This window comes from Dendrobates tinctorius, unplaced genomic scaffold (assembly GCF_039654945.1).
Source record: "Dendrobates tinctorius isolate UK_male_01 unplaced genomic scaffold, ASM3965494v1 ptg000068l, whole genome shotgun sequence".
NCBI classification, from domain to species: Eukaryota; Metazoa; Chordata; class Amphibia; order Anura; family Dendrobatidae; genus Dendrobates; species Dendrobates tinctorius.
The window spans coordinates 3,586,667-3,600,933 of record NW_027361736.1 but is presented as its reverse complement, the minus strand read 5'-3'; the positions used below and the strand labels follow the sequence as shown (position 1 = coordinate 3,600,933).

Genomic DNA, 14,267 nt, shown 5'->3' with positions numbered 1-14,267 from the left:
ATATATATATATATACTAGATGGTGTCCCAATTCTAATGCATCGGGTATTCTAGAATATGTATGTAGTTTATTTATGAAATTTTAATAATAATGCACCCCCCAATCCTGATATGCATGGTCCTCTCACCCCCGAATCCTGATATGCATGGTACCCCTCCCCCCTATCCTGGAATGCATGGTCCCCTCACCCCCCAATCCTGATATGCATGGTCTCATCACCCCCCCAATCCTGATATGCATGGTCCTCTCACCCCCCAATCCTGATATGCATGGTACCCCTCACCCCCCAATCCTGGTAAGCATGATCCCCTCACCCTCCAATCCTGGAAAGCATGGTCCTCTCACCCCCCAATCCTGGTATGCATGGTCCTCTCACCCCTCTTTCCTGGTAAGCATGGTCCCCTCACCCCCCTTTCCTGGTATGCATGGTCCCCCTCACCCCCCTCTCCTGGTATGCATGGTCCCGTCACCCCCCTTTCCTGGTATGCATGGTCCCGTCACCCCCCTTTCCTGGTATGCATGGTCCCCTCACGCCCCAATCCTGATATGCATGGTCCCCTCACCCCCCAATCCTGATATGCATGGTACCCCTCACCCTCCAATCCTGATAAGCATGGTCCCCTCACCCTCCAATCCTGGAATGCATGGTCCTCTCACCCCCCAATCCTGGTATGCATGGTCCTCTCACCCCTGTTTCCTGGTAAGCATGGTCCCCTCACCCCCCTTTCCTGGTATGCATGGTCACCCTCACCCCCCTATCCTGGTATGCATGGTCCAGTCACCCCCCATCCTGGTATGAATGGTCCCGTCACCCCCCATCCTGATATGCATGGTCACCCTCACCCCCCTTTCATGGTATGCATGGTCCTCTCACCCCCCTATCCTGGTATGCATGGTCACCCTCACCCCCCTATCCTGATATGCATGGTCCCCTCACCCCCTATCCTGGTATGCATGGTCTCCTCACCCCCCTATCCTGGTATGCATGGTCACCCCCACCTCCCTATCCTGGTATGCATTTGCCCCCTCACCCCCTATCCTGGTATTCATGGTCACCCCCCACCCCCCTATCCTGATATGCATGGTCCTGTCACCCCCCCATCCTGGTATGCATGGTCCTCTCACCCCCCTATCCTGGTGTGCATGGTCACCCCCACCCCCCTATCCTGGTATGCATGGTCCAGTCACCCCCCTTTCCTGGTTTCCTGGTATGCATGGTCCCCCTCACCCCCCTTTCCTGGTATGCATGGTCTCTGTTAAAATAAAAAATAGTTGTATACTCCCCTTCCGTCGGCGTCCGATCTCCTTTCCACGCGCCAGGCCTCGCGGTCCCAGTAATGCCTTCCGGCTTAGAACGCTGATGACGTCGCGCTCTCGCGAGAGTGACGTCATCTCCGGTCTAAGCCGCAAGGCATTACTGGGACCGCAGGGGCGTGGAAAGGTGATAGGACGCCGTCGGAAGGTGAGTATAACATTTTTTTAATTTTAATTCTATTTTTTACAGATTAAGTGCTGCACCCGATTGAGCGCTACGCCCGACTGCGCCTGCCGTTACAAACAGCTACGCCTGGCGCTGATTGGACGCGGCCCTCAATCAGCGCAGCGGGATTTCAGTTACAGACAGACAGACACGATAAGACGATTAAATATATAGATATACATATACAGTATATACAGTGTATATATATATAAATGTCAGTGACACACATATATATATCTATATCTTTATATTTCATAGAGAAATAGATAGCAGAATGGCCGATAATTCACTTGTCGGCTTCTGTAAAATCATTGCAGAAGCCGACAGGATAGGAGACATGGTTTACATACAATAAACCCATGCAGAACAGTTAGATTTATATATGTCAGTGTGTAATACTGTTAGTAGTATGTGTATGTAAAATTTGGGACCTGTATGTATTTACTAAAAGAATGTATTCACGGAAAAAAATGGTGTGGGCTCCCAATTTTCTGCACCAGAGAGGGAAAGCCAGTGACTGAGGGCAGATATTAATAGTCTAGAAAGGGACCATGGTTTTTGCCCCCCGGCTAAAAACATCTGCCCCCAGCCACCCCAGAAAAGGCGCATCTGCACTTAGCCTCTCTCTCTTCCCACTGCCTTGTAGTGGTGGCATATAGGGTAATAAGGGGTTAATGTCACCTTTGTATTGTAAGGTGACATTAAGCCTGGCTTAGTAATGGGGAGGTGTCAATAAGACACCTATTCATTACTAATCCAAAAGTTTGTAGAAGGGTTAAATAAACATACACACATGCAGAATAAAGTATTTTAATGAAATGAAAGAACACAGTTTTGCCATCTTTATTTTTCTGCTAATCCAAACGATGCCCTCAATCTCCTCAATATACCATACCTGTCCGGCAAACAGTCCCACGGCATAACCCATATCTGGGGGTTAAATAGTTTACAACCAGGAGCAGTGCTAATGCTACTGTCCTGGCTGTAACCCACTGAGGAATGAATGAGTAGCTGCTGGCGTCAGCATCAGTAAAGTCAGCGCAGCCTCCCAGCCTTACCTGAGGCGAAATCTTGAGCGTGAGAAAGTGACAGTTCATTTTCCCTCACTGCCGAGTTTATTGCAGGTCAGGCTGTGAGTCTGCACAGCATCAGTGACATCACCGATAGCTGCTGTCTTGAATCGTTTTACCCACCGGTGTTCCGCAAGGGCCTGGTCAAAGTATGAACTCAACATCGCCACCTGTACTTTAAGGGTACTGGGTCTAAGTCCCTTCTCCAATCCTTCCTGCAGAAAATCTAGGATCCAGGCGTTATTGGCCTGTCGGGGATCCGGCCGTTCTGGTGCACACCATGAAACAAACGTTCTCCTGTATATTGCATTTGTCACCGGCTTTCTACTTTTCTGAAGCCTGTTTACGACTCTGTCAGAGAGACCCTTGGCCTTCAGGATCGATAACTCAGAAGCCAAGCTGCCAGATGCAAGTTCTTTATGTCTGGGTGATAGACTGGCCCCTGGTGTAGGAGATCCCTGATTGGTGGAAGGATTAGAGGACCGTCTACACTTAGGCTGGATATGGTGCCATACCAGCTTCTTTTCGGCCAGAGGGGTGCCACTAGAATGACCTCGGTCTGTTAGTCTCTTACTTTCTGTAGAGTCCTTGGTAAGAGCGGGATCGGAGGAATGGCATAAGCCAGATTGAATTGCCATTGGTGGGTCCAGGCGTCTGTGTTATGTCGTCTATGTTTAGTGAAAAATAGTGGGTCTCCTTTGCATTATGGTGGTCTGCAAATAGATCGACCTCTGGATAAACCCATCTTTCGGCCAACATACGGAACACCTCTGGATTCAGACTCCACTCCCCCGTGTGGATATCCCTTCTGCTCAGGAAGTCAGCCTGCTTGTTGTCTGTTCCCCTTATGTGAAGGGCTGACACAGAAAGAAGATATTTTTGGGTCCAAGAGAATATTCTTGCTGAGATGGCTTTTAGCTTTTGTACTTCGAACTTCCCTGGTGTCGGAGGTGTGTGATCATGTTTACATTGTCCGAGTAGACATGGGACTGACATAGCAAACACCAATCTTCTGCTTCGCATGATGTTTATTTTTGCCCTCAGTTGGATCTGTTTTTCTTTGGGTAAGAAGGATGTCTGTGCCTGAGAATTCAGGAGAACTCCCAAGAAGGTCTTCTGTTATGAATGGGTCACCGAGGAGGAACAACAAAAGCTAAGTCCCAGAAAACCAGAGAGGTTGGTAACTATGCAGATTGCAGATCCCTGATCTTAACCACACAACTAACAGTAGCAGTGGAGCGTTCCTACGATGTTCCTAGACGCCTCGTCACGCCGGAGGACTACATAAACCTAAAGCAAGAAAAGGGAAAACTAACTGCCCCAGAGCAGACCCCAAAGGAATAGACAGCCCCCACACATGTATTGACGGTGAAGCAAGATGAAAACACAAACACAGGCAGGAAAATAGGCTGAGCAAACGATGGGGCCCGACTAACTAGACAGGACAGGAAAGGAAAGCCACTGTCTGCAATCTGCCAAAAAACCCTACCAAAATAATGTCCAACACGTCTGATAGCAAAATTAACCCTGAAGTCACTCGACTTCTCCCACTATATCAGCAGTCTGAAATATTCTGAAACAGAGCAAAAAGAGGCCAATCTAATAAGGGACAAAAAGGCAAATTGGCAAATACAGACAAATAGGAGTGGAAGTTCAGCATAGCCCCAGCAGGGGCAAGCTGACCACACAAGAAACTGAATTGACCAACAAGCGCAAGTGTGAACATTAGCAAAAAACAAACTTAACTTGAGAAGACTGGAAGAGAGCTGAAGTCCAAGACCTGAGAAGCAGACTGAATCACCAGCACCAGGATAGGGCGTCGGCTGTCTTATATCCAGTCTGATACTCCAGAGATCCAATCATTATCCTCCTCATCAGGTGGCAGATCACTACCACTTAAACCAACCTCACTACCTCCTGTCACCACCAGAGGGAGAACGGAAGGAGAACTCTCAACTGGTGGAGGAGAAAATGAGCTCATAACAGTCATCCCTGTGGAGGGACAGAAATCTGATTTTTGTTGATTTATTAACCATCCATTCCAGTGATGTCAGTATCTGAGAAGTCGACTGTTTGTGCCCCTGTAACACCCGCACTGATGGTGCTACCAGCAGAAAGTCGTTGAGATATGGGACAATACAAATCTGCAGACCTCTAATATGGGCCATGGCTTCTGACATAATTTTTGTGAAAATTCGGGGTGCTGACGATAATCCGAATGGGCGTACGTTGAATGGATAATGAATTACAGTACCTGCTCCCCTTGGGCCACTGTGAATCTCAGGAACTTCCGATGGTTGGGGTGAATCGGGACATGATAATATGCGTCCTGCAGATCAATTGTTGCCATAGCGAAGATTTTTCCTATCAGGGGAACTGTGGATTTGACTGACTCCATCTTGAATCTTCTGTAACAGATATTTTGGTTTACATAGTAACATAGTAACATAGTTATTAAGGTTGAAGGGAGACTTTAAGTCCATCTAGTTCAACCCATATCCTATCCTAACTTGCCCTAACATGTTGATCCAGAGGAAGGCAAAAAAAACCCATGTGGCAAACAGTAAGCTTCACATTGGGGAAAAAAATTCCTTCCCGACTCCACATACGGCAATCAGACTAGCTCCCTGGATCAACGCAATATTAAGGAAGCTAGTGTACAGTATATACCCTGTAATATTATACTTTTCAAGAAAGGCATCCAGTCCCTTCTTAAATTTTAGTAGGGAATCACTCATTACAACATCATATGGCAGAGAGTTCCATAGTCTCACTGCTCTTACAGTAAAGAATCCGCGTCTGTGAGTATGCTTAAACCTTCTTTCCTCCAGACGTAGAGGATGCCCCCTTGTCCCCGTCACAGGTCTTAGAGTAAAAAGATCATTAGAAAGGTCTTGGTATTGTCCCCGCATATATTTATACATTGTAATAAGATCACCCCTAAGCCTTCGATTCTCCAAACTAAATAACCCCAAGTGTAATAACCTGTCTTGGTATTGCAGACCCCCTAGTTCCCTAATAACCTTGGTCGCTCTTCTCTGCACCCGCTCCAGTTCAGCTATGTCTTTCTTATACACCGGAGACCAGAACTGTACACAGTATTCTAAGTGTGGTCGCACTAGTGACTTATATAGAGGTAAAATTATGTTCTCCTCATGAGCATCTATGCCTCTTTTAATGCATCCCATTATTTTATTTGCCTTTGCAGCAGCTGCCTGACACTGGCCGCTAAATGTGAGTTTGTCGTCCTCCCATACACCCAGGTCTTTTTCAGTGACTGTTTTGCCCAGTGTTTTACAATTAAGCACATAATTATACATCATAGAGGCCTCAAATCTCCGGTACTAGTGAAATTGCCCCTGAAGCTAGTAGTTTCTTGAAGCCTGACTCCAGGGCGATCTGGAGTGTCTGTATAGAGAGGTGCGTAACTCTTACTTTCTGCAGAGGGTAGAAGGTAAATTCTATCCTCACCCCCTCCTGGATGGATCTTAGGACCCATGGGTTGGTGGATATGTCCCACCATTTCGGAAGCAAGTGAGAAATGCGACCTACTCTTCTCTGAACGTCATGGTTTACTTTGACGCTGGCCCTGGGAGATAAAAAGATTCCTGCCCCAGCCTCCTTTGGGGTAGCTCCATCTACCTGTCTTTCCTTTACCTTTGTATTGGGAAGACTGTTCCTGTGGGGGCCGAAAGGACCTCTTTTTGGCACTCTTCGGCTCCGGTAGAGACTTCTTTTTGTCCGAAACCTTCTTCAATAACTCATTCAATGCAGGCCTGAACATATATTTCCCTTTAAAGGGAATGGAACATAGTTTGATATTAGATGCTATGTCCCCGCTCCATGATCTCAGCGACAGGGCTCGTCTCACTGAGTTAGATAGCCGCTGATCTAGCCACCTCTCTGAGAGATTCTGCTGAGGCATCTGCCAGGAAGGCTGTAGCATTTTGGAGAAGCGGAAGTGAGGCGAGGATCTCTTCTCTGAGGGTCCCTGCTGCCAGGTGTTCTTCCAGCTGCCCAACCAGCGAGACATTGATCTAGCGACCGATGTAGAGACCGCATTTGTATTTAACAACGCCGCTGATGTTTCCCAGGTTTTCCTGAGGAGTCCTTCCATTTTGCACTCCAAAGGATCTTTTAACTGAGAGGAATCCTCAAATGGCAAGGTAGTTTTCTTGGCTACCCGTGCAACTTGAATGTCCACCTTGGGCACCTCGGACCAGCATCCTGCAGTCTCATCATCGCCTGGGAATCTATCCTTTAGCTCTGAAGGAGTGCTTAGTCTCTTCATTGGAGTTTCCGACTCTTCCAGCACCATCTCCCGGATATTCTTGTGTATCAGGAAGAACAGCTTCTTTTTGGATCGGAGGCCTCCGAACATTTCTTCTTGTACCGTACGTGCTGGTCTTTCTTCCTCCACTTCCATGGTTCTTCTTACCACCGTGATGAGCTCCTCCATGGAATAGTAGTACCTCTTCTCCTGAGATTCCAGGTCAGAACTCAGCTCTCCTTCTTCCTGGACCTCCTCCGGTCTGGACTCCTAGGAGTCAAAATCCACTTCCTGCTGAATTTTCCTCTTTTTGCTGCTGGAGGAGCACTAGGGGCTGGTATTAGCTGGGAAAAGTATGCCAGGAAACTTGTATCTCCTGACGTACAATGCTTTTAATGTTCTCTCTTAAGGAGGCCTGTTCTTCCTTCAAAAGTTTCTCAATACACTCCTGACATAAGGGTTTCCCATGTGAGGAAGAGAGTCTTTTGGCACATAACGCACATTTGCGGCTAGTGACTTTGAATTTGCTCCTGGGTGCAGTATTCTTGTTTCCCTGAAAGTTGAAATGATTTCAGTATCAAAACCTGCACCCTGGAGGAGACCCAATGCCTGCATACCTACAGGGATCGGAATAGCACTGGGCTCCACAGACGCAGAGCAGTAGGATCAGACTCCATGCTACCATAGTTTGTCCTACCTTATTTGACCTTCTGTCCGGGGCTCCTTAAATAGGGTGACCGGACCAGCGCCTCCCTTCAATCTGAGGGGCTCCTCTCCCATTTGGTGGAAACCTTCAGTTGAGTCCACCTGAGTCCACTGTTCAAATTTCCTGCCGCGTTCCACCCTGGAATGCAAAACCGTAAGTGACGATCGCAGCATGTCGGCCGGCATCTGACGTCATTTCCGGCCACTGGGACCGCACAGCTTAAAAAGAGGGAAGCCGGAGGAACGCCTCCATCGCATCACAGCAGTCCGTGCCAGCAGGAGCAGGGGGAGGAGATGGGCCTGGAGAGCTCAGAGAGGCCACCCGCCCGAGAACTCCCCCAGACTTTACCCAGACTGGGGGAAATATGTCCTGAGTCCAGAGGAGACATGAGCAGCGTCACGGAGAGGAGGGTAAGACTGACCGATCTCCTGCTACCTGGCTAAGGTAGCTGTCCAGTGTCTGCCACCGGCACAGAGCACCGAGGATTACCTTCATCCCTACAGGGGCAGGAAAAACACTGGGGAATGGAGGTGGGAGGGACTATTTGACCTCTTTCATGTTTTCTGTCCCTATTAGGATGAGATGAAATCCTCCTGTGTGCTGTTGTGGGGAGTTATTTGAGAAAAATAGGCCCTCATCCAAACCGAGATCATGAAAAATAGAGATGCTACGGGTCTTGGAAAATGGCACAATTTTTTTTTTCTAACAAACATTGGATTTTTTTCACCACTTAAATAAAAAAAGAACCTAGACATGTTTGGTGTCTATTAACTTGTAGTGACCTGGAGAATCATAATGGCAGGTCTGTTTTAGCATTTGGTGAGCATGGTAAAAAAAAAAATCCAAGAAACTGTTGTGGAATTGCACTTTTTTGTAATTTCACCGCACTCTGAATTTTTTTTTCCCATTTTTTAGTACACGATATGGTAAAACCAATGGTGTCATTCAAAAGTACAACTTGTCCCTCAAAAAACAAGCCCTCACTTGGCCATATTAATGGAAAAATAAAAAATGTTATGGCTCTGGGAAAAAGGGGAGCGAAAAACAGAAACGCAAAACGAAAAAAGGCAAGGTCTCAAAAGGGGTTAAGTCACACAAAAACAAAAACTTTTTCTTAATAGTTATTTTTACAAATATATTGATAAACAGCAGTAATTGCATTAATGATTATTCCCCATTGTCTGTATTCTTACAATTATAAAAACGGCGGTCTAATGTTTCCTACAGATGTGCTACGAAATCTTGTGACTAACTGGTAATTGAAGAAAGCTCCGGCATTACCAACAGTAGTGAGTACTTTCTCTATCTGATAACTGTATCCGACCAAAAGGTTATTTGCATTTTTATATTTTGCTAGTTCTTCAACTCATTAGGACCCAGCCTATTTGCATTGCAACCCCTTCCAGCAAAAGAACATTGCATTCACATCCTGGGAAAGGTCTTTATTTGTGGAGGAGTCTCAGGAGCTGAACTTCCTCCACACAAAAAATAAAAAAAAGTTTTGGATTGTGAAAGAGAGAAAAAACAAAAGCACAAACACTAAAAATGATCTGGTCCCTAAAGGGGATTTCCCAAAAAAAACAGTTAATTTTAATCAATAGATCTTGGAATAATACTAACTTCCACAATTGGATGTGTGTAAATAAAATGTCCCTGTGCTGAGATAATCTTATAAATGTGCCCCTGCTGTGTACTGTGTAATGGCTGTGTCTGACCGTACAGGGACATGGTCTGATCATACCACATCTCCTGGGCAGTGGAGGAAGGTAAAAAGTATGCAGATATTATATACAACACAGGATTGCAAATATTTTTTTTCTTTGAGGCAAAAGGTTTTTTCAAAACAGGTAGGGAAATGTTTAACCTCACAGAAAGAATCATCTGCAATTGCATGCTGTCCAGTCTGTATTCTCTCTTTTGGTTCCTCCCCTGCCCAGGAGACATGTCATGATTGATCTACTGCAGGGAGATCAATGTGTAGAGCGGGGACTCTGCACCTGGCTCATTATCAACATTTTCCTGAAGACCACCAATGGGAGATAAATGGCTGTTGCCTCTCCCTGCTGGGACACCCCCTTCTAGCAGCTCAGGGAGTGCAGCATTGCCCCACTCCTGCCACCGCCAGCTTCCTGCAGCAGTGGCCCTGCTTCCTGTGACTCCGCACCATAACCCTCCTCTCCTGATTACCTTGATTCGGAGTTTAAGACAGACCACCATGTGACACATTGACATTTTTTTTCCTATTTTCCTCCTCAAAATTTGTGGTGCCTCTTATGGCCCTTATAGACCTTATAGTCTGCGAAATACTGTAGTTTGAAATTTAAAGTGTAACCATCATTTTAATGTTAATTTCATTAATGAACAGTACGTTTGAAAATAAGCAACTCTGTATTAAATCTTATCAGAGAAATCGGCTTCTTTCAGTCATTATCAAAATTTGCATTTCTGAGGTAAAATCTGTATTCAGTGAAGACCGAATGTTATATTACTGAGATAGAATCTTATCAGTAGCAACTGCCATCTTCTTCATAAAAGATGGCATTTATTACTTTTAAGATTCTATGTAGAGCGTCCATAGGCTGCAGTCAGGTGTACGAATAACGATGGTGTTCATTATTTTCATATGTGAAAAGAAACACAGTATTACTTGAAACAAACAGCTGGATGAGGAACAGCCAAACTAAACTACAAATCTAAGGTTGTGGAAGGCCATTTTATGTCACAGGGAAGGATCAGTGACCTGTCATAAGCCATACACATGAATGCCTAATCAGAGCACCACATTAAGCCCCTCCCACAAGCCCCACCCACAGGCCGCCCTGGAGCATGAGAATCTCATTATCTGAAAACAGAAAATAAAGATTAAACAACAACCATAAGACGGATTTAATTAACCAAGGAATCATTTTAATCAGTATAACGGCGCTGACCTGACACTGTAGGTTACTGTGCACAATCCTATTGACAGGTTCCCTTTAATCAGTATAACGGAGTCAACCTGACAGTGTCTGTAGGTTACTGTGCACAATCCTGCTGACAGGCTCGCTTTAAGAGAATTACTCACTTCAAATACAGACAGGTCATCTTTCCGGTAGATTTCATTAGCAGGAGGGTGGAACCAGCCACATTTCTTTAAGTGTCGCCATAGGATATTCTTACTTTTCATATACTTCAGACAAAACTCACACAGGTAAAGCTTAGGTGATCTAACAAAAAAATACAGAAATCTGTTTACTGACATCTGTGTTTTTTAATGTCGCATATAGCTTCTATTTTTGCATAAGTATTTATAATAATGTCACAATTCTCGCCATATGAGAATATCACTGCCCATGTGATTATCGTTACATATAGTGGGTATGGAAAGTATTCAGACCCCTGTAAATTTTTCACTCTTTGTTTCATTGCAGCCATTTGGTAAATTCAAAAAAGTTCATTTTATTTTCTTAATAATGTACACTCTGCACCCCATCTGGATTGGAAAAAGAAAAACAGAAATGTAGAAATGTTTGCAAATTTATTAAAAAAGAATAACTGAAATATCACATGGTCATAAGTATTCACACCCTTTACTCAATATTGAGTAGAAGCATCCTTTTGAGCTAGTACAGCCATGAACAGGGCTGGACTGGCCATCTGGCAATTCTGGCAAATGCCAGAAGGAGCCGTCTGGTCATGGGCAGCCTTGTCTGCTACGTTGTTAACAGAATAATTGTTCTCTAGACACCCAATCTGTTAATAGGTGTGATGGAGCACAAAGTTGATGGCTCTGTCACTTACCCCAGTAGGCCATGGGTATTATTAGCAATATTGGTCTTGTAGTAAATCTTCCTTTCGTCCATACAGGGTAATATTAGTAATATATCCCATCTGGTGCTTGTGGACATTGACAAAATGGGCCTGTGTGATTTCAAATTCCAGGGCTGAATTTCAGTCCCAGTCAATACCTGGCCATGAGTCTTCTTGGGAATGATGCAACAAGTTTTTTACACCTGGATTTGGGGATCCTCTGCCATTCTTCCTTGAAGAGCCTCTCCAGTTCCATCAGGTTGGATGGTGAACATTTGTGGACAGCCATTTTCAGGACTCTCCAGAGATGCTTAATTGGGTTTAGGTCAGGGCTCTGTCTGGGCCAGTCAAGAATGGTCACAGAGTTGTTCCAAAGCCACTTCTTCGTTCTTTTACTGTGTTCTTACGGTCAGTCTTGTTGGAAGGTGAACCTTCAGCCAAGTCTGAGGTCTGAGGTCCAAAGCACTCTGGAAGAGGTTTTCATCCAGGATATCTCTGTACTTTGCCGATTTAAGGATTACGGAAGCCACTGTGCTCTTAGGAACCTTGAGTACTGCAGCTATTCTTTTTTATCCTTGGCCAGACCTGTGACTTGCCACAATTCTGTCTCTGAGCTCCTTGGCCAGTTCCTTTGACCTCATGATTCTCATTTGGACTGACATGTACTGTGAGCTGTGAGGTCTTATATAGTAACATAGTAACATAGTAACATAGTAATTAAGGTTGAAGGGAGACTTTAAGTCCATCTAGTTCAACCCATATCCTATCCTAACTTGCCCTAACATGTTGATCCAGAGGAAGGCAAAAAAAACCCATGTGGCAACAGTAAGCTTCACATTGGGGGAAAAAATTCCTTCCCGACTCCACATACGGCAATCAGACTAGCTCCCTGGATCAACGCAATATTAAGGAGACTAGTGTATATACCCTGTAATATTATACTTTTCAAGAAAGACATCCAGTCCCTTCTTAAATTTTAGTAGTGAATCACTCATTACAACATCATATGGCAGAGAGTTCCATAGTCTCACTGCTCTTACAGTAAAGAATCCGCGTCTGTGAGTATGCTTAAACCTTCTTTCCTCCAGACGTAGAGGATGCCCCCTTGTCCCCGTCACAGGTCTAAGAGTAAAAAGATCATTAGAAAGGTCTTTGTATTGTCCCCACATATATTTATACATTGTAATAAGATCACCCCTAAGCCTTCGATTCTCCAAACTAAATAACCCCAAGTGTAATAACCTGTCTTGGTATTGCAGACCCCTAGTTCCCTAATAACCTTGGTCGCTCTTCTCTGCACCCGCTCCAGTTCAGCTATGTCTTTCTTATACACCGGAGACCAGAACTGTACACAGTATTCTAAGTGTGGTCGCACTAGTGACTTATATAGAGGTAAAATTATGTTCTCCTCATGAGCATCTATGCCTCTTTTAATGCATCCCATTATTTTATTTGCCTTTGCAGCAGCTGCTTGACTCTGGCCACTAAATGTGAGTTTGTCGTCCACCCATACACCCAGGTCTTTTTCAGTGACTGTTTTGCCCAGTGTTTTACAATTAAGCACATAATTATACAACTTGTTCGTTCTACCCAAGTGCATGACCTTACATTTATCCCCATTAAAGCTCATTTGCCATTTATCAGCCCAAGCTTCTAGTTTACATAAATCCTCCTGTAATATAAAATTGTCCTCCTCTGTATTAATTACCCTGCAGAGTTTAGTGTCATCTGCAAATATTGAAATTCTACTCTCTATGCCCCCTACAAGGTCATTAATAAATATGTTAAAAAGAAGCGGGCCCAAAACTGACCCCTGTGGTACCCCACTGCTAACCGTGACCCAGTCCGAGTGTGCTCCATTAATAACCACCCTTTGTTTCCTATCCCTGAGCCAGCTCTTAACCCACCTACACATATTTTCCCCTATCCCCATTGTTCTCATTTTATGTATCAACCTTTTGTGTGGCACCGTATCAAAAGCTTTTGAAAAGTCCATGTACACCACGTCCACTGCATTCCCTTGGTCCAGTCCGGAACTTACCTCTTCATAAAAGCTTATCAGATTAGTCTGACAGGAACGGTCTCTTGTAAACCCATGTTGATATTGGGTCATAAGGTTATTCTTCTCCAGATACTCCAGTATAGTATCTCTTAGAAAACCCTCCAGGATTTTACCCACAGTTGAGGTTAAACTTACAGGCCTATAATTTCCAAGTTCAGTTTTTGTCCCCTTTTTGAATATTGGCACCACATTTGCTATACGCCAGTCCTGTGGTACAGACCCTGTTATTATGGAATCTTTAAAGATTAAAAATAGTGGTCTATCAATGACTGTGCTTAATTCCTGCAGTACTCGGGGGTGTATCCCATCCGGGCCCGGGGATTTGTCAATTTTAGTGATTTGTAGACGCCGCCGTACTTCCTGCTGGGTTAAGCAGGTGACATTTAATGGAGAATTTTTATCCCTGATCATGTTATCCATCATGGGATTTTCTTGTGTAAATACTGTTGAAAAAAAGTCATTTAGCATATTGGCTTTTTCCTCATCCTCATCCACCATTTCACCCAGACTATTTTTAAGGGGACCAACACTATCATTTTTTAGCTTCTTACTATTTATGTAGTTAAAGAATATTTTGGGATTATTTTTACTTTCTCTGGCAATGAGTCTCTCTGTCTCAATCTTTGCTGTCTTGATTTGCTTTTTACAGAATTTATTTAATCTTCTGTATTTATTTAATGCCTCATCACTACCTACTTGCTTTAATTCTCTAAATGCTTTATTTTTATCTCTTATTGCGCCCCTTACAGCTCTATTTAGCCATAGTGGTTTCCTCCTATTTCTCGCATGTTTATTCCCATACGGTATATATTGTGCACAGATCCTATTCAGGATGCTAATAAACGTCTCCCATTTTCTTTGTGTATTTTTATGTCTCAGGATATCGTCC

General features: G+C 44.4%; 1 protein-coding gene across 3 annotated transcripts in view; it reads right to left on the bottom strand.

Annotated features, from left to right (window-relative positions):
* The window catches only part of KAT6B (lysine acetyltransferase 6B), a 695,781-nt gene that overhangs the window by 286,149 nt on the left and 395,365 nt on the right, over nt 1–14,267 (bottom strand). For all 3 annotated transcript variants that reach the window (XM_073581049.1, XM_073581050.1, XM_073581048.1), the window contains one exon: nt 10,592–10,733. In XM_073581049.1, the coding sequence (XP_073437150.1) occupies nt 10,592–10,733 (142 nt within the window). The remainder of the gene's footprint in view (nt 1–10,591; nt 10,734–14,267) is intronic.